This window comes from Eptesicus fuscus, chromosome 13 (assembly GCF_027574615.1).
Source record: "Eptesicus fuscus isolate TK198812 chromosome 13, DD_ASM_mEF_20220401, whole genome shotgun sequence".
In the NCBI taxonomy this organism is placed as follows: domain Eukaryota; kingdom Metazoa; phylum Chordata; class Mammalia; order Chiroptera; family Vespertilionidae; genus Eptesicus; species Eptesicus fuscus.
The window spans coordinates 49,052,531-49,071,667 of NC_072485.1; the positions used below are offsets into that span (position 1 = coordinate 49,052,531).

The 19,137-nt window shown below is 52.2% G+C and overlaps 1 protein-coding gene across 4 annotated transcripts in view; it reads right to left on the minus strand.

Moving 5' to 3' along the window:
* GALNT18 (polypeptide N-acetylgalactosaminyltransferase 18) overlaps positions 1–1,933 on the minus strand; it is a 288,829-nt gene extending 286,896 nt beyond the window's left edge. For all 4 annotated transcript variants that reach the window (XM_028159854.2, XM_054724626.1, XM_054724625.1 and 1 more), the window contains exon 1: positions 1,057–1,933. In XM_028159854.2, coding sequence (XP_028015655.1) covers positions 1,057–1,291 — 235 coding nt within the window. In that variant the 5' untranslated portion in view covers positions 1,292–1,933. The remainder of the gene's footprint in view (positions 1–1,056) is intronic.
* Between the last annotated feature and the right edge of the window lie 17,204 nt (positions 1,934–19,137).

Consider the following 19,137-nt stretch of genomic DNA (forward strand, 5'->3'; position numbering starts at 1 on the left):
AGCTCACAGGCCTGGCAGACAGCAGGGGGTGTGCGTGGCGAAGAAAAGATTAAAGTGTGAACTGAACGTGAGAGACCTGCATGTGTGTGCACAGCCTGCATGCAGACGGTGCCTGGGGCTCTACATTCCCTGCCTCTGACAGCTCGCTGGACCAGGTCACCTGGATGGAGCGCCTGCCCAGCTCCCCACCCTCCCCTTGGCCCCAGCCCAGACCTGGAGTGAAACCTCCCAGCACTGCCTTAGATTCCAGACCCACCCAGGCGGGTCTGTCTGCTCCACCCAGCCACTCCCTGGGTCCAGGAGTGGAGCTACCAAGGGGAAGGGCCTTCACCCAGCTGCCAGCGGCTCCGTAAGGAAGGCGCAGCCCAGGGCGGGCTCTCCCGATCCTAAGCGGAGGCGCCACCGCAATACACAGAGCTCCGGGCGCCGACCCTGCTTCCCCAGGTCCACACCTGCTCCTAGAGAGGGTCCTTAGAGCCAAAGGCTGTGGTGGTGGTGAGGACAAGCAGCACCCCAACCACGGATCTCCCTGCGTTTCCCCCTACAGACAGCGCACCGCGGGGCTGGGGCTGGGGCTGGGCTGGGGCTGGGGGCTGGGGCTATGCAATCTTCCCAGCTTCCGCTCGTCCCGCAGCTTGCGGGTTCTAAATGCCCATGGCTGAGGCTGCGCGAGCATCTCACCGTGGCCCCTGACAGTAGCCAAATGAACTATCTTGTACACACAAACATGCACACGTACACACACTGAAGTCGGACCTGTATGGGATCCCGGGAGCCTGCGAGCAACCAGCCCGGAGTCACACGCACATTTGGACACGTGTGCAGCGCGCCCCCACACTGCCGGTGAGCAGCACACACGTGTGTCCTGGAGAAGCGCGCACGGCCGCAGACACGAGGGTCCCGCACTCAGGCGAGAGTGTACACGCAGCCCCCCTAGCATCCGCAGCCTCAGCCCCGCAGTCGCTCCTTAGCTGTGAACCAGCACCCACGCACCCCGCGCTGCGCTGGGCACTCCCGGGCCTCGGGGGCGGCCCAAGTTTCCCGGGGCTCCCGTACCTTGGATGTGCTGCTTGATGACATTCTCCAGGTGGTCCAGCCGTTCAATAATCTTCAGGGTGTCCCCTTTGTCTTCCTCCAGCTTCTTGTCGGGCGCCGGCTCCTGCCCCCGCACATACACGCTGGCGATGTAGTTGGTGACCCAGCCCACGTAGAGCAGACATATGATGTTGGTCATGCCGCTCAGGATCACGCAAGTGGACACCAAAGTTTTGGTCTTCCTGGTGCACACCATTCTGGGCTCCCTCCTCCATATAGAGCTCCCGGGCCCCTCCTCGCGGTGCGCGCCCTGGACTGCCCCGCGCTCACACCCCCCTGGCCCGCCCCGGGCAGCGGGGCACCCGAGCACCCGAGTCCCGAGATTCTCCAAAGCTCTGTCTGCGGGCTGTGGAGCCGCGGTGCCCAAGTTTGGCGCTCCCGCCGTTGGCCGCCCGGAGAGAGAGCCTGACAAAGGAAATGAGGTGGATTTTTTCCCAAATTAAAAATCTCCGAACCCTTCTCCGAGCGGTCACGGGTGGCCAGCAGCTGCGAGCCCCAATACGCGCGTCTGGGAAACTTTGCCACAGCCTGGGTCCGCGGCCGTGCCGCTTCCCATCGCCAGCCTCCGGCTGCCTCGGCGGTCCCACTGGCCCGCACTGCTAGAGGGAAGGCAGCGGCGGCGGCAGCGAGAGCCGCGGAGCAGAGCGCCCGGCCCCCTCCGAGCGACAAGCGCCGCCACCAATCGCGCTCCGGCTTGGGAGAGGGGCTGGTGCTGGGCGGCGGGACCAAGGCTGAGGGCGCGGGAGGGGCGGAGTCCAGCCCCCAGGCCCCACCTGCCAGCGGCTCCTGGCTCCCGCCCTCCAGGGGTGAGCCTGAGCAACCACCCTCACCTGGCTGGTGCCCCAGACCCAAAGCTGCTGGAGAGGACGCACTGCCAGTCCCAGCCCCTGGGTCGGCAGATTCCACCTCTAGGTAAATTCCACCTCTTGCTCATGCTCTGGAACTTCCAGTCTTTGGGGGTTCCGGAAGCTCAGAGTCCCTCCCTGGCCCTTGCCTTGGGGCTTCTCGCGCTGGCCCCACCGGTCAATTCCTGGACTGTTTTTCTGGTTGCCAAGACGCAGAGAGGCAAGGAAGCATGTGTGGGATCACCTGCCCTGTCTTGCCCTTGGTCAGGCCCTGTAGGCACCCACTACTTCCTTGACCTCACTTTGACCTCTACCCTGTCCGATGACCTCCTGATGTCTCCAAACTTGGCAACTGTCAAAGGAGCACAAGATTTTGGAGCACCACCACCATCCCCCTCAAAGATTTTTGTCCTGATCTAGATTTTTTTTTTTAAGTCTGTGCACTCCCAGGACCACACTGTGTCCTATATCACCCGTTGTCTCACCTCAGTGCATAGGGACACCCGGCACAGAATCATCCCTGGGGAAGGAGGGGGTGGGTAAGCTCTCTGTGAACTGCACAGCCCCCATGCATGCTTCCTGTGATTGGTGTTAGGGAGGCCTGTGACTGTCAGCAAAGGCACAAGGCTGGACTCCAATGGTTGACACTATTTTGTTTGTTATTAGAGCAGATATTCATATTACCCCTTTCTGCTGAACTCATGTCTTCTCCGCACCTGAATAGAATTCCTGTAGACAAAGACTTTTTAAAACACATATTTCTTTCCTCTTCTCAATTTGTAGCATGCATTTCCCTGGCCTGAAGACTTAGGGAGGCAGCCTGCTGCATGCACACCTTGTGGCTCCCTTAAGTGATGTCTTCTGGATTCAAAGCACTGGTCCCACAAAAGAGGGAGAGCACAAAACCACAGAAGGGGCACTTTATGGCCATCAGCCAGGGGCCCTTCAACCAGTGCTAAACCCCTAAACGATGCTGTGAAAGCAGACACCAACTAGGGATCCCAGAAGGTTTCTCTTTACCCATAGCTAGAAGGGAGAACAATAGGTGTGAGCTGGGAAGAGTAGAAAATGATAGTATGTGTCCATAAATTTGAGAGGAAAGAACACATGCTATTTGAGGGGGGGGGGGGGGGCGGGGAATGGGGATCAAGGTATAGAAATCTTGATCCATGAGGGAATAAAAACTTGCCTCTCCCTTTCTTCTCCTCTGGAAGTATAACCAGCTCACAAATAAAGGGTCTGGTCTTTCCTCTAGCTGGCTGGATGCACAGGCAATGGCCTTGAGTACCGCTAATGAGAAAGGTCTAGTTCTCCTTTCTGTTCTGCACCCTCCCAGGAGAAGCCCTGGAAGTCCAGCTCCTCCCAGCATCTCTCAAACCACCACAGGGCTAGATGGAGAAGAGCGGTACTCATTTTCACATTCTTGATGGGGGCGGGGGTTAGGGAGGAGGCGCCAAGTTTAAAAATAAGGTTCAAGGAAAAAGCAATGTGGATTGTGTGACCTTACGTTTTTGTCCGGCTGATCCTCTAATGCGTAACTGTGGAGGGATGGATGCAACAAAGAAGAATGCCGAGCAGGCTCTCCACTCTGAAAGGGCACAGGGTCCAGACGACCTGTTTAAAGAATATCCACCAGAGGTGCAGCCAGACTCCAGGACTCTAATCCCAGGTCCACCGCCTATTCGTTACATGAGCTTGGACAAGTTTCAAAAAGTCACCAGGGCTCAATTTCTCCATGTGTCAAATGTAAACAAGACTTGCTGAAGGGATTAGTTGTGAGGATTAAATGAGAGAATGCACCAGAAAGGGCTTTAATTGGTTCAGGACATATAATGGGTGCCCAGGATCAGGTGAGTTTCCTTCCAGAATATGGTTCCTCCCCTTTCAGTCCAGAGCTCAAATCCATGAACCCTATCCTCCTATTTAGCAATACTTGGTTTCTCCCCAACCAGTATCAGTGCTCTCTCTCTAATGTAAGCTAACAGGAACTGAAGCTGTACTGGAGCAAGGTACTCAGCTTGCCTAACTGGGCTCCAGCACAGTGGTTTTCTATTCACAATGTCTGTCTTCACCATCAGTAGTACAGTGATCTGCATAGGCTGATAGGATGGTAAAAATGGAAAGCTGGTTTTCAGGGACTGTTGCCCCCAGTACCCTCAAACTTAAGACTCCCGACCCCTTGGTTATAAACAAGTACATTGGAAGGGAGCACAAAAATTGACCCACAAAGGTTTTACAGTCACATGCCAGCAAAGAGTTAGCCCCCATGTAATCTTTCTTATAAACAACTAGAGGCCGGGTGCACAAAATTCATGCACTTGGAGGGGCCCCTCAGCCTGGCCTGTGCCCTCTCTCAGTCTAGGAGCCGTCGGGGGATGTCCAACTGATGGCTTAGGCCCACTCCCCATGTGGAGCGGGCCTAAGCCAGCAGTCAGACATCCTTAGCACTGAGCGTCTCCCACCACCACCACTGCGCTCGCCAGCCTTCAGCCTGGCTTCTGGCTGAGCAGCACTCCCCCTGTGAGAGCACACTGACCACTAGAAGGCAGCTCCTGAGTTGAGTGTCTTCCCCCTGGTGGTCAGTGCATGTCATAGCAACTGGTTGTTCTGCCATTCAGTCAATTTGCATATTACCCTTTTATTATATAGGATAGGATGCCTGAGTAGAGATTCATATCTTTGGCACTCAATTCAATTCCATTCAATCCAACCAATTACTGAGTCCCTGAGGTTTTGTCTCGTGACCAGTTGATCAGGGCTCTACCCAGTTGACTCCAGACATGTGGATATAACCTGAGTCTCAGAGTTTCCAGATGAGCCTCCTTTCTGAGTCTGGAAAGCTGCTAAAAATCATTCTTGAATTGGAAGGATGTTTCTGATTCTCAAGTTTGGTCATTTATCTAACTCCTAAGTGTTTCCTCATCTTTATTTTAAATAAATCCTGCCTCAGGAGATCACTGTGAAGTTAATCAGATAATGGATGTGAGCCTAACAGAGAATCTAGTACAATGTGTTTCTTTAAACTTACGCCTAGCATTTGAGTCTGGGGTCTCCTTCCACTCGGGCTGCAAGAAGAAAGTGAGGACCTAGAGGAGTCTACAAAAAAGGCTGGAGATCCCTGGTAGGGTCTTCCCAGCACAACCTTTGGATTGTGCCTGTCTTTTATATTGGGTAGGCAGCTACTCGCCTCAGGTGACTTGAGGGGCAGCTAAGTAGGACTTCTCACCCACAAGTATGGCCACACCATTTTCCCACCAGTACTAAGCCTTTATTTGGATTATCTTTGATACCAGAATTGGAAAAGCCAGTCATTAATGGATTTCAACTATTAGTTAAATACATTCTAAGTGAAGTACCCTGACTGGGGGTTAAAAAGAAACAGTAGACCAACCTCAGCCAATGGCTGGGATCCACTCATCAGAGAGTGTTGTCAGTGGTCATCTATACCCACCAGATGGCAGCACCATACAAAGCCTTCGGCCCAGAAGTAGCGACTGGAATTGGGGGGCTAATGGGGGAAAATGGGCCCTGAAAGTGGAAAGCCCCAATCCCTGGTCTTGCTGCATGGGAAGTAAGGTTGCCAGGTCCCTAGAATAAAAGGGATTGTTGGCGCTTCCTGCAGGGATGGATGCAAGGTTCAGAGGCTAAGGAGATAAAGAACCAATAGATCTGAGACTGGATTCTGCCAAGCCATAGAACTGAGAGCCACTGACAGAAAAGGCACATGTCTGGGTGAGGAAAGGGGAACATTGTGGCAAGCCTAGTGTTTTTCATATGTTGTCCCTTGACCAGAAACAGCTGGGTTCATATTCCAGTTCTGCCATTTACTAGCTGTATGATCTTGAGCAAGTTACTTAACCTCTCTGTGCTTCAGTTTCTTCATCTACAAAATGGAGATAATAATAACAATACCTAGTGTGTGAAGCTGTTTTGAGAATTAGATGAATTCATGTATATAAAGCACATTAAAAGCACTATATAAGCATTGGCTATTGTTATTATTATTACTATCTCTAAGCACCAAAGTATCTGAAAGGTAAATGAAAGGAGAGAAGACAAGCCACCCAGAGAAAATTTTCCTCTAACTAGGAGCAAAGGCTCTAAGACTCTTGGCTCCTCCTCTTTCAGTTACTGAAAGGCCCAAGGCAACTCCTAGCAGAATTGCAGGACAGATCCCGACAGGAATCCTGCAACTAGGCCCATTTAGCCAGCTGTCCACTTATTCATCCACTAAGTATTTATGAGTGCCTGCTCTGTGCTAGACCCAGTGCTGGGTACTGGCAATGCAGAGGTGCCTTGGAGACCTGCACCCCTATCCTCAAGGAGATCACTGTTTAGTGGAGGAGGCCAACAAACAACTGTAGTACAGTCGGTTAAATTCTAATTTGATATATTATATTAATATAAAGAGAAAGGCTCCCGCAGATAATGATAGAGGCACCAAGTTCCTCCCCAACAAGGGATTGTTGAGTGGCTCTGCTTCCATTCAATCACTAGACAGTTCTGCCAAGTGGGAATTTGTTCTTTAGACCTGGAGGAAAATATTTGTAAGATAGTAAACACACCAAGGATTGATATCCAAAATGTATAAAAATGTCATATAAACCAATAAAACAGAGGGGCAAAAATTCCCAAAAGGAAAAATGGGGCAAGAATATGAGCAAGCAATTAACTAAAGAGAATGTATAAATATCCAATAAATATATGAATGGATGCTTAAACTTGTTAAAAACCAGGAAATACATTTTTAAAATATAGATACTATATCTTACCTTAACAGATTGACAAATTTAACTTGATAATTTTTGAATATTAGAGAGAATGTAAGAGAAATAAGTACTCATGTGACCTGCTCGTGAAAGTGTAATTGATACAATCACTTTGAAATGCAGTTTGGCATAAGTAATAAAATTAACAATGCACATACCCTATGACCTTGGACTCAAAGTGTGGTCCACACACCAGTTGCATCAGCATAAGATGAGTGCTTATTAGAAATGCAGAATATCAAGCCCATCACACATCTACTGAATCAGAATATGCAGTTTAACAAAATCGCCAGATGAGTTATATACACAAAAATTCTGAGAGGCAATACACATGGAATTGTTAACCATAGCTTTCTTTGGGAAACGACCCATAATTAAGGATAGTGACCAACTCCTGAACTTCTTACCAAGTTCATCTGTAATGACTGAATTTTTACAATGAATATTTCTTAATGTAATAACTTCCAATGTTTGAATTATTGTGTTGTTGTTTTTTAATTTAAAAAATGATTCCTTTGGTTGAGTTGAAATTTGATTCACATTGGTTGCTGTCCTGCTTTGTGACCTGAGCTAGTCTTATAAATACTCCAAGACCATTTCCTCATTGGTAAATGAAGGATAACTATTACACCCAGTCAACAAATGGCCAGCCCAGCCTCACACATTGGTAAGCTTTGAGCTCATCACACCAAACATAATTCAACCTTTGCATTTATAATGACCATTCTTCTTCATCAAAAAAGTGGCCAACCTTTATGGTTTATGGCCAGAGAGAAGAGAGCAATTCCATAGGAGAAAGGTTTTTGGCAAATGCAGCAAATACACACACATATATAATACACATGAGTGCGTGCGCACACACACACACACACATCCAAGACTTAAACTACTTAAACTAGTTGTGTGTGTTTCCTATTGAAAAAGGTCAATGGAATCATCAAGGTACATAACCACTTTCACAATTTGTGAGAGCAGGAATGTTATCAACCACCACCTTTCTTTTATTCACTCAAAGCCATTTCTTAGTTTTGTATACTCTCCATAAATTACATTTTTAGGAGTTGTCTGCTAGTGAATATTAGTAAAAGATTTTATAAATGTTTTGATTTTCTGTTCTTTAAAAGGATGCTCAAGAGGAGACACGTCAATTAGGAAAGCAGTAGAACATAGTGGCTACACACATGTAACCAGACATACTTGGATTTGAACTCTAGATCTGCCATTTACTAGTTCTGTGAAAGTGGACAAGTTATAAATTTTTGTATCTCGATTTCCTCATGTGTAAAATGCAATATCTACCTCATAGGTTTGTGAAGATGAAATGAATTAATATTTGTAAAGCTTGTTACTCAGCCTGTGGTAAGCATTTAACAAATGTTACTTTTAATAGTATTTAACACTTTTATTTCAATAAGAAATGCTTCTTCATTGCCAATCCCTAATTATACACATTTACAGCAAACTAGAGGCCCGGTACATGAAATTCGTGCATGGAGGTGGGGTGTGTCCCTCAGCCCAGCCTGCACCCTCTCCAATCTGGGATCCCTCTCACAATCCAGGACTGCTGGCTCCCAACCACTCGCTTGCCTGCCTGCCTGCCTGCCTGATTGCCCCTAACCACTTCTGTCTGCCTGCCAGCCTGATCACCCCTTAACCACTCCCCTGCCAGCCTGATCAATGCCTAACTGCTCCTCTGCTGGCCCGATTGCCCCTAATTGCCCTCCCCCTGCCAGCCCGGTCACCCCTAACTGCCCTCCCCTGCCAGCCTGGTACCCCTAACTGCTCTCCCCTGCTGGTCTGGTTCCCCCCAACTGCCCTCCCCTGCAGGTCTGGTCACCCCAACTGCCCTCCCCTGCAGGCCTAGGTCCCCCACAACTATCCTCCACTGCAGGCCTGGTTGCCCCCAATTGCCCTCCTCTGCCAGCCCGGTCACCGCTAACTGCCCTCCCCTGCAGACCTAATTGCCCCCAACTGCCCTCCCTTGCAGGCCTGGTCCTTCCCAACTGCCATCTCCTGCAGGCCATCCATTAAATAATATATATTATATATATATATATATACACACACACACACATACATATATATGTATATATATTAAATATATATTATTTTTATTTTTATTGATTTCAGAGAGGAAGGGAGATAGAGACAGAGATAGAAACATCAATGAGGAGGGGGAATCATTGATCAGCTGCCTCCTGCATGCCCCCTACTGGGGATCAAGCCCGCAACCCGGCATGTGCCCTTGACTGGAATCGAACCTGGGACCCTTCAGTCCACAGGCCGACGCTCTATCCACTGAGTGAAATCAGCTAGGGATGTATATATATATATATTTTTTTTTTAATTTCTTTATTGATTAAGGTGTCACATATTTGTCCTCATCCCCCCATTCCCATCCCACCCCTCTCCCCACGCATGCCCCAATCCCCTGTTGAACTTAACCGTTGGATAGGCTTATATGCATGCATACAGGTCCTTTGGTTGAACTCTCCCCCTCCCCCCCACCCTCCCCCTACCCTCCCCTATCCTCCCTCTGAGGCCCGATAGTCCGATCGATGCCTCCTTGCTTCTGGTTCTGTTCTTGTTCCTCAGTCTATGTTGTTCATCATTTCCTCTAGATGAACGAGATCAAATGTCACTAGATATATACTAATAAGAACTGAATGTGAGACGAGCAATAATATTTATGCTGACAGGCAAATGAATCAATCTGTAGCGAGCTTCCCCCTGGACCAACAGTTCTTTTGAGACCCAATTTCGATGTCCAGTAGTTCCTTATGTGTACATGTCAGCACTGACCCCTCAGCTCTGGATGGTGGACAAATGGTGGTAATGGAGGTCCGACTCCCTCTGGTTTGGTCTCGGCCGAACCCAGGGGCACGGCGTCACCTGGACTAAGGGGCACGTGGCCTCACCCATACCCAAGGGGCGCGTGGTCTCACCCGGGCCTGGGACCCAGCCTCACCCGGATGGATCCAGGGGCGCACGGCCTCACCCGGACCCAGGACCTGGCTTCACCCGTACCCAGGGACGCTTGGCCTCTCCCAGACCCAGGGGCACGTGGCCTCACCCGGGCTTAGTTGCACAAGGCCTCACCTGGATCCAGGGACACATGGTCTCTCCCGGACCCAGGGACGCTTGGCCTCTCCCAGACCCAGGGCCACTTGGGCTCACCCGGGCCTAGGTGCACGAGGCCTCATCCGGATCCAGGGACGCATGGTCTCACCCGGACCCAGGGACGCTTGGCCTCTCCCAGACCCAGGGGCACGTGGCCTCACCCGGGCCTAGGTTCACGAGGCCTCACCCGGATCCAGGGACACATGGTCTCACCCAGACCCAGGAACGTTTGGCCACTCCCAGACCCAGGGCCACTTGGGCTCACCCGGGCCTAGGTGCACGAGGCCTCATCCGGATCCAGGGACACATGGTCTCACCCGGACCCAGGGACGCTTGGCCTCTCCCAGACCCAGGGCCACTTGGGCTCACCCGGGCCTAGGTGCACGAGGCCTCATCCGGATCCAGGGACGCATGGTCTCACCCGGACCCAGGGACGCTTGGCCTCTCCCAGACCCAGGGCCACTTGGGCTCACCCGGGCCTAGGTGCACGAGGCCTCACCCGGATCCTGGGACACATGGTCTCACCCGGACCCAGGGATGCTTGGCCTCTCCCAGACCCAGGGCCACTTGGGCTCACCCGGGCCTAGGTGCACGAGGCCTCACCCGGATCCAGGGACACATGGTCTCACCCGGACCCAGGGACGCTTGGCCTCTCCCAGACCCAGGGCCACTTGGGCTCACCCGGGCCTAGGTGCACGAGGCCTCACCCGGATCCAGGGACACATGGTCTCACCCGGACCCAGGGACGCTTGGCCTCTCCCCGACCCAGGGCCACTTGGGCTCACCCGGGCCTAGGTGCACGAGACCTCACCCGGATCCAGGGACACATGGTCTCACCCAGACCCAGGAACGTTTGGCCACTCCCAGACCCAGGGCCACTTGGGCTCACCCGGGCCTAGGTGCACGAGGCCTCACCCAGATCCAGGGACACATGGTCTCACCCGGACCCAGGGACGCTTGGCCTCTCCCAGACCCAGGGCCACTTGGGCTCACCCGGGCCTAGGTGCACGAGGCCTCACCCGGATCCTGGGACACATGGTCTCACCCGGACCCAGGGATGCTTGGCCTCTCCCAGACCCAGGGCCACTTGGGCTCACCCGGGCCTAGGTGCACGAGGCCTCACCCGGATCCAGGGACACATGGTCTCACCCGGACCCAGGGACGCTTGGCCTCTCCCAGACCCAGGGCCACTTGGGCTCACCCGGGCCTAGGTGCACGAGTCCTCACCCGGATCCAGGGACACATGGTCTCACCCGGACCCAGGGACGCTTGGCCTCTCCCAGACCCAGGGCCACTTGGGCTCACCCGGGCCTAGGTGCCCGAGGCCTCACCCGGATCCAGGGACACATGGTCTCACCCGGACCCAGGGACGCTTGGCCTCTCCCAGACCCAGGGCCACTTGGGCTCACCCGGGCCTAGGTGCACGAGGCCTCACCCGGATCCAGGGACACATGGTCTCACCCGGACCCAGGGACGCTTGGCCTCTCCCCGACCCAGGGCCACTTGGGCTCACCCGGGCCTAGGTGCACGAGGCCTCACCCAGATCCTGGGACACATGGTCTCACCCGGACCCAGGGACGCTTGGCCTCTCCCAGACCCAGGGCCACTTGGGCTCACCCGGGCCTAGGTGCACGAGGCCTCATCCGGATCCAGGGACGCATGGTCTCACCCGGACCCAGGGACGCTTGGCCTCTCCCAGACCCAGGGCCACTTGGGCTCACCCGGACCTAGGTGCACGAGGCCTCATCCGGATCCAGGGACACATGGTCTCACCCGGACCCAGGGACGCTTGGCCTCTCCCAGACCCAGGGCCACTTGGGCTCACCCGGGCCTAGGTGCACAAGGCCTCTCCCGGATCCAGGGACACATGGTCTCACCCGGACCCAGGGACGCTTGGCCTCTCCCAGACCCAGGGCCACTTGGGCTCACCCGGGCCTAGGTGCACGAGGCCTCATCCGGATCCAGGGACGCATGGTCTCGCCCGGACCCAGGGACGCTTGGCCTCTCCCAGACCCAGGGGCACGTGGCCTCACCCGGGCCTAGGTGCCCGAGGCCTCACCCGGATCCAGGGACACATGGTCTCACCCGGACCCAGGGACGCTTGGCCTCTCCCAGACCCAGGGCCACTTGGGCTCACCCGGGCCTAGGTGCACGCGGCCTCACCCGGATCCAGGGACACATGGTCTCGCCTGGACCCAGGGGTGTGTGGGCTCTCCCAGACCCAGGGGCGCTTGGCCTCGCCCGGGCACGGGATCCAGCGTCATCCGGGTCCAGGGGCACTTGGCCTCACCCGGACCCGGAGTCCGGCCTCACCTGGACCCAGGGGCATGTGGCCTCACCTAGACCCAGGGACGTGAGGCCTCACTTATACCCAGAGGCGTGTGACCACACCCGAGCCCAGAGGCGTGCAACCCCGCCCGCACCCGGGTCTCAGCGGGGCCCCGTCTTCCCAATCCCAATTCCTGCCGGTCAATCCCCCCTCAGCAATTCCCCTGGCCATCCTTCCGGAGCTCCAGTATGGCTGCTGCAGAACTCGTCGGGCGGCGGCTCGGCGAAGCTCCGGTGCACCCGGTGCATGGCGGTGGGCCAGTCTGGCATCGCTGCGTCGGCCCTTGGGTCTGCATCAGTGGCCGGTCGCCGAGCATGCGCACCTGGCCGCTTCCGGGGCGTTGAGATTCTTGACGGACTCTGAGGTCAGCAAGCGCGGAGTCTCCCACCCCATGTCTCATAGGGGCTCGTCTGTCCGTACTTGGCTGCCAGTGGAGCCGTCCCCTCAGCCGGAGACCGCCGGGGGAACTGCGCCGAGCACGTTCCAGGCCGCTGTTGTATCGCCTGAGCCATAGTTCTTTTGTGTCGCCTGAGCCGTAGTTCTTAAAGTGTGGTCTTTGGGTCACCGGCATCAGCATCATCCCACATACCCCTCTTTTATTCTAGTTGTAGAGCATCTACTCAGCCAGCCCTATGGTGGTCTTGGATGGTGTCTGCTCTGCTCTCTTGTCGTAGTCTCAAAGTTGTTGTGGTAGGCAACAATCAGGCTTCCGCCCTATGCCTCCATCTTGGTCCTCCTTTGTATAGTTAAGTCTTGATTGTTGTTGGTGTCACTGGGGGGGCTCTCTTTGTCTATAAAGGAAGAGTTGCTGTGCAGGAGACACGTTTATGGGCCGGGTCTTGGTGCAGCAAAGCTTTGGCGCTCACTGAATATTCCCGTTGAATGTGTCCCTTATGCACGTGGTTGAAATCTGGTGTCATCTCCCACAGACCACTAGATGCCCTCGTTTCTGGGTCTCCAATGGGGTGTAGATCAGCTACTGCCTTAGGCACTCAGCAAGGATTACAGCAAAAACTGTAGTTTCTTCCTCCTGTCTGAGTGGCCCTGGAGCAGTCCGACTAGAACAGCAGATCATCTGGTCCGCTGCCAGAGGGCAGGCCACCCACATGCATAAGCCGTTGCTTGGGGCGCAGGTGTGCCTGCAAGACTTGCGGGGCAGGTCTTCAAAACGTGCGGGGCGGGTCCCAGGGCGGGGCGGGGTCTCAGGGCGCCAACAGGCCATGGTGCGGCGAGCCTCGATGGCTGTGAGTCTGGTCCTTCTGCCTTCCATGTATCTAAGTCCCCTCGTTCTGCACTCCAGCGCAGCAAACACTGATTGCTGGGCGCACCTCTGCAAGAGTCCCGCCTCTCCCCGCAGGCATCTGGGTCTCCCGGGGTTCGCCAGAAGATGGGTTTCAGGGTGATGGAGAGCTAATCTCCCTTAGGTTTGGAACAAAAGCCCCTTTCCCCCGCCACCAGCCAGACCCACGCACCTCCACACCTCATCCCCTCCGATTTCGCTGGGTGCGAGGCAACAGAACAGCCTTTAACCTCCGCCGCCATCTTTTTCAAACTTCTCAATTTGTACTTCTTAATCCCTTCATTTCAGTCAACTCTACTGAAGTCTAGCGCCGCCGGGAGGTGCACGGAAAGGGCGCCCGGGCCTCCGTCCGGTGCGCGGTGCGCGCGTCCCGCAGAACCAGGCGCGCGAGGGCCGCACGGCTGGGATGGGCGCTGGGCGGCCGCCGAGCTCCAGGCACCGCCATCGCCGTGTTCCGGACGTCGCCGCCGCGGCGTCCCCCCAATTTATACTTCTTAATCCCTTGAATTCAGTCAACTCTACTGAAGTCTAGTGCCGCCGGGAGGTGCACGGAGAGGGCGCCCGGGCCTCCGTCCGGTGCGCGGTGCGCGCGTCCCGCGGAACCAGGCGCGCGAGGGCCGCGCGGCTGGGACGGGCGCTGGGCGGCCGCCGAGCTCCAGGCACCGCCATCGCCGTGTTCCGGACGTCGCCGCCGCGGTGTCCCCCCAATTTATACTTCTTAATCCCTTGAATTCAGTCAACTCTACTGAAGTCTAGCGCCGCCGGGAGGTGCACGGAGAGGGCGCCCGGGCCTCCGTCCGGTGTGCGGGGCGCGCGGCCCGCGGCACCAGGCGCGCGGGGGCTGCGCGGCGGGGACGGGTGCTGGGAGGCCGCCGGGCTCCGGGCGCCGCCGCTGCGGCGGCGTCCCCAGCGTCCCGGGCCGGGCAGCCTGCGGGGGCGGCGGAGTTGCGAAAGTGAGTGAGTTTCCCAGGGTTTCGCCCGGAATGGGGTTCAGTGCAATCGGAGCCGGTGCTCAGCGCACTCCGGAGCCTTTATCTCCTTCCTGCCAGTGAACTCCGGCCAGGTCATCAGCCGCCCCCTCCTCTCCGGTTCCATCCTCCCCGCAGGCACGTGTGCTCGTGTCTCCGCCCGTTTCTCCATACCTCAGGCTTTTACGGCTTCCCCGACTGTCCCCGTGGCCTTCTCCTTCCCCCCAGCTGTGGGCATTTCAGTCCGCCAGCTCTCCTGTGGTTCTGGACGATGTCCGTTCTGACCTCTAGTTGTATTTTTGAAATTGTTGTGCCCGGCTGCAGGTTAGGTGTTTAACCTATGCCGCCATCTTGGTTTTTTTTAGGGATGTATATTTTTTTAATGGTCCATTACTTAAAGGGATGACTACCAGTTTTTTATACAATTTATATAAGTAAAACCAAGTAAATCTACAGAGCAGTAATGTGTCCTGTTAGACCACTTACATCTGTATGGTATACTAGTACTGTTCAATCTACAGACAACTGTTCACACATGTCTTGATCTTCACCACAAGCCCATAAGGAAATATTATTGATATTATTATACCCATTTTACAGATGAGGACACTGTATCTATCTTCAATGAAGGAATTACTGGCTGATTCAGACTCAAAAGTGAGAGACCTCTTAAAGTATTTTCATCTGTAAAGAGGATTGCTGAAAACAAAAATGCTTTCAAACCCTAAATGGATATTGTTCCCTGAACAAGGAAAAGAGCTACTGAATCCCCCCTTTCCAAAAGAGATAGTCTGGTTGGTGAAGTGGAGGAAAGGGAAGTCATTTATGGAGCCCCTAGGGCAGTGATGGGCAACCTTTTGAGCTTGGTGTGTCAAACTTCGCCAAAAAACTGAGCATCACTCGGGTAATGTGTCACTTTGAGGAAAAAACATTATTTCGCAAATGTTTCAGCCTCAGGAGCAGCAAATGTTTCATCCTCAGCATGCGGCCACCTCAGAATTGAACCTGGGACCTTTCAGTGCTGACACGCGTGTCATAGGTTCGCCATCACTGCCCTAGGGAACAGCAGGAGTACATCACAGATTTCCGCATACCCATAAAAGGTGCTTCTCTGGAAATTTGTGTGGGCTTTAGGAAGACAGAAAGAAGAGGCCCCTCCTCTTAGGAAAATTCCTGGGGGCTACCCTGATGCCTGGATAAAGGGACAGAAAGCTCCTTCAGCTGCTGCACAGCACAGAGCCCTCCTTTCCAAAACCTCGGAGGTAGCACAGGACCTATGTGAGGGATTGTTGGTGCCAGCCAGGAGAAGCGAGTGGCCTTTTCAGGGTTGGTATATGATGGTCTGGGGCACTGTTAGCCCTTAAGTATGTTCTGTGCTTTGCTGCCAGCCAGATGGTAAATAAAATATTCAGCAAACACACAACCTTCTCACAACAGTGAGGTGACTGGCTTGTTCAGAACAGAGTGATTTCTGTAGAAAGCACAAACTGTGAGTGGCAAGAAGCAGCTGGGAGATAGTCAACAATCTGCTTCCTGTGACAGAGCCAGAGCCCAGAGATGGGGACAGCTTGCATTTACAGCAGGCCCACAGGCCCTCCTCAGAGAACTGTACTATTTGTCATCAAAGGACTTCTCTAAACTTAGATCCAAGACAAATGCAGATGTACAAAGGTACAAAGTACTCCAGATAACATAACCTCAGCAGGTGCCAATAGATAGGTGGATGTGGCAAGGTATGTTTACAGATATCAGTATAATCACTCTCTAACAGAGTCCAAAACCAAAGAATGTCTAAATGCTAGTAATTCTCCACTATGCGTGGACTCCCTTATCCAAGCATTCGCAAGCATGTTGAGAGAACTGACAGATTTTAGAACAAAGTACTTAGGGCCCAGTATTTCCAAGTAGTTTGAAAGACATGGCAAATTCATTGCCATCTATCTCTAACTTCATTGCAGGGTGACTGCAATGTTGAATGGGTTGGTCCAATTTTTTAAGGTTGTGCTCATTCATAAAGCTTATTTCTGTAAGCCTTAATAGGTAACATTCTTATGTGTGGCATATTCTGATACCAAAATACAACAGTGCAAATTCATTTGTTTTCCAATAAATTATAAAAAATCTCACTTCCCACTCAGTCTTCAACCATGATAATCATCTTCAAAATAGCTCTTAATAATGTTGTCCATGATTACAATGTGGTTACATCCAAGAGCATTCATTTCTCAGTCCTCAACTTACTTTTCAGTAACTTTTGACAATTAAATTTCTCTTCTTTCTTAAAAAATTCAATTTCCTTTGCTTCTAGGACAACATACTCTCCTAGATTTCCTCTTGCCTCTCCTCACTGCCAACCTATCTTTTTTTTTTTATCTGGCCATTAAATGTAGCTCCTCTAGATTTCACCCAAGCCTCTCTCTACTTCCTCTGTTCTCTCCAACCAATTTCATCAATTGCCAAACCAGCAATTACTCTCCAAAGACAGATGGTTCCAGCCAGGTCTCTCCTCCAAGCTCCAGACCAGTACACCCAATTGCCTTCTAACATCCCTCCTTAAATGACTCAAAAAAATCTCAAAATCAAAATGGAAAAACCAAACTCACAAGCATCCCCTCTTCCCTCCCTTCCCAACTCTGGCCCTCTTTCAGTGTTCTCCATCTCAGTGAATGGTAACATCCATTCATTTGTGCAAACCACAAGCCCAGAAGTTATCCCTGCCAATCCCCTTTCCTTTGCTCCTCATGCCCAATCCATGACCAAATGGTATTGGCCTTATCTACTAAGTATGCCACAAATCCTTGCACAATTCTCCATATCTTCCATCATGACCTTAACTAAGCTGTCTTCATGTCTCACCTGGACCCTTAACTAATAAACAACCTTAGTCTATTAGCTTCTGGTGGGCAGAGATAGCTCTCTGAGTTTTGCTCACAATAATATCCCCAAAGCCTATCAGGGTACTAAAAATAAACTGATGAATAATATTTCTACTTAAATTATGTGTCATCTGACAGTGTCAGACAATAATAAATCTGACATATAAGAATCTCCAGATAATTTAAATGTGATTTATTTATTCTGCTATATTTAAATCAGTTTGGAAAAGAATCTTCTTCAAATATACTTGCACCTTGCACATGTTCCTTTTTTCTTTCCGAAAAGATAAAAATCAAACTGTCATTATTCTGAGATGATTATATATAGAGATAACTCCAAATAAATGCTAATTTATTATAATGAATAAGGCACTTTAATAAGTTTCTAGATATAAAATCAATAAACAAAAATCAATTGCTTTTCTACACTCCTAAAAACAATTTGGAAACAATTCAATTACATGTATCATAGCAATCAAAAATATACCCAGAACTGAAGCTAGTATAAGTTATGTAAGAAACATTCAAAGCTCCTGCAGTCATACTTCCAATGGTTATGCTTCCCAGCCAGAACGTCCTGAGTAAAAGGTGAGGACCAGGCTGGCCTCTCAGACCAGCCCAACTATCTTCTACTAAATACTTTTTCCTAATGGGCCTCCCAGATGGAACCCTAATATCTGGAGTAACTCCATGGAGCCAAGAGTCCAGGATAGCTGGAGGAAGCAATAGCGGATCTAAGTCCTTACAGAATGGAGGCCTGGGAGGCCTCCTCAGTCTTTGGTCAGTATTTTTTTCCAACTGTGGCCTCCTAGATCTTAACCAAATAACATTTCTTAAAGTTTGTTATACTAACAACAACAAAATAAGTCACCTGAAATAGGAGTGGTGTGGGAGTCTTACATCTGCCCAGCTCCAAAGCCGTACTTCTGATGGACAGGCCAGTGAGCCAGGTTGAGTGGAATAGGGAGACACATAGCTGAACAAACTGCAGAGCAATTTACAGCAGATACCGAAGGTCGTCTCCCTGGAGATAACATTTAGGCCTCAGATATATTTTATCTCCAGACCCAGAAAAGCAGCAAAACGAGGTGGGCGGCACCGGGACTAGCTGCAGTGACTAATGACCCCCTGCCCTGACACTGACCAATCGGTAGAGACCATGGTCCTGGAGGAGCACACCTAGAGAACTGATGAATATTCTGCTAAAATCCTCCCCTGAGACCTCCGCTGAGATTTCTGCCTGTGAGAAAGAGATAAAGCCTCAAGACAAAGGACCCAGTGCGTGCTCTCATTCTGGGGAGCAGCCCCTGCCATTCCCTTGCCCCTCTTCTTCCCCCAACTTCTTCCCCCTAAACTCTAAGGGACCCTACCAGGCTTGCAACCAGGGGAGCAATGGGCAGCAGCAGCTTGTCCCAGGCTCACCCCTGAACCTGATTCCCGGGCCCCCTTTTCTCTGACTTCCCAGAGAGCTAAGGCAGCCCAACTTAGGCTCTCCTGTTGGTTCTTCTATGCTACTAGTAAGCCCTTTCATGTTTCACATCCCAGCTTTAATAAATGTCCCCTCGTAGTCGTCTGGACTTGTGTTGTGAACTTTTTCTGCTCAAAGTCAAGAACCCACACACTACCTAGCAGCTGAACATAGGCAAACCCGCCAAGGGCCTGGTCCACTGTCCAGTTACACTAACACCTCCCACTGTGAAAGGTGGAGTGTGATCCTTGTGATGACAGATCGTGCCTGAATGTCTGAGTACCAAGATGGGCAGCATCAGTCCAAGACTGGAGAAGAGTGAATCTAAGTCCTTACAGCTCAGGGTGATGCCCACATAACCTAGGCT